Here is a 981-nt window from a genome sequence, read left to right as displayed (position 1 = left end):
GTGTGCAGGTGTCTCCGAAAAAGTCTACAGAGTTAGAAGACGTTCACGAAGCCTGGTCGCTGCAGGTTACACTGCCCGTTGTAATCTGGAATATATTCCCCTAAGCGCTGATAGTGAGCGGCGACGAGCGATTGCCCTGCATGATCATCACATTTGCCTTGGCAATCAGAACGAGCCGCAAACCCGAACCAAGAGTTGAATAATCGGTCAAAATGGTGCTTACGAGAAATCGGCCAAATTCTCCGAAGAAGAGTGGTTGAGAACGCTGTATATGATGCAGTATCTGTAAAAGCGGTTGTGAAACGATTGGGCAAGATAGACATCGCGCGCGCTACTGTTCAGCTACAACGAACGATCAACATTGAGCTCACTAGCGCTTAAACGGTTTGCCTAATTAGCACCAGCCTATGGCGTTGGCATAGGCCCTCGCAGGTCCAGTCTGGCTCCGCATTTCCGGCAGATTTTCTCACACTCGTGCACGATGACTATCCGTTCCTTCCCCTTCATCATCGTCTGTCTCAATGTTCTCCGGGACATCACATACGTGATGGGCCACACCACCGAGTGCGATGCCGAGTGTGCCGCCACCTATCCCGGGTCGTATTGTAAATACTGGCAGACACCTAGCAGGTGCTTTGGCTCCAACGTCCCTTGTTACTGCGGGTCGGGTGAGACAACTGAAGTTCCCCGTAATTGTGATGCTGGTTGTGCCTCGGATACTCCTGGCTCCTACTGCAAGTACTGGGCTACACCAAGCACCTGCCATTCATCCAATGAGCCATGCACTTGCGAGGCTGCTGCAGTTACCACTACTCCAAGTGAAGCCACCGATGAAGTCACTGAGACCACCACAATCCAGGACGGCACAACAGCCGCTCCCGAAGAAACCAATACGGCCACTTCTGTTGCTGTTGACACTACCGGAATGGTAACTACAGCCGATGCGGCTGATGTTCCTACCGACGCTCCTGTCGAGCCTAC

At 52.5% G+C, this 981-nt stretch overlaps 1 protein-coding gene across 1 annotated transcript; it reads left to right on the top strand.

Moving 5' to 3' along the window:
• Window positions 1-481: 481 nt before the first annotated feature.
• On the top strand, window positions 482-818 carry Pmar_PMAR025801 (hypothetical protein; the record flags this gene model as incomplete). Its single annotated transcript, XM_002774288.1, has 1 exon — window positions 482-818. A coding segment is annotated over one exon (337 nt), but the record flags the coding sequence as incomplete, so codon positions are not given.
• Between the last annotated feature and the right edge of the window lie 163 nt (window positions 819-981).

This window comes from Perkinsus marinus, assembly GCF_000006405.1.
Source record: "Perkinsus marinus ATCC 50983 genomic scaffold scf_1104296958452, whole genome shotgun sequence".
In the NCBI taxonomy this organism is placed as follows: Eukaryota; Perkinsozoa; order Perkinsida; family Perkinsidae; genus Perkinsus; species Perkinsus marinus.
Note: the sequence above shows the minus strand (reverse complement) of the source record. Positions and strands in the feature narration are given on the sequence as shown.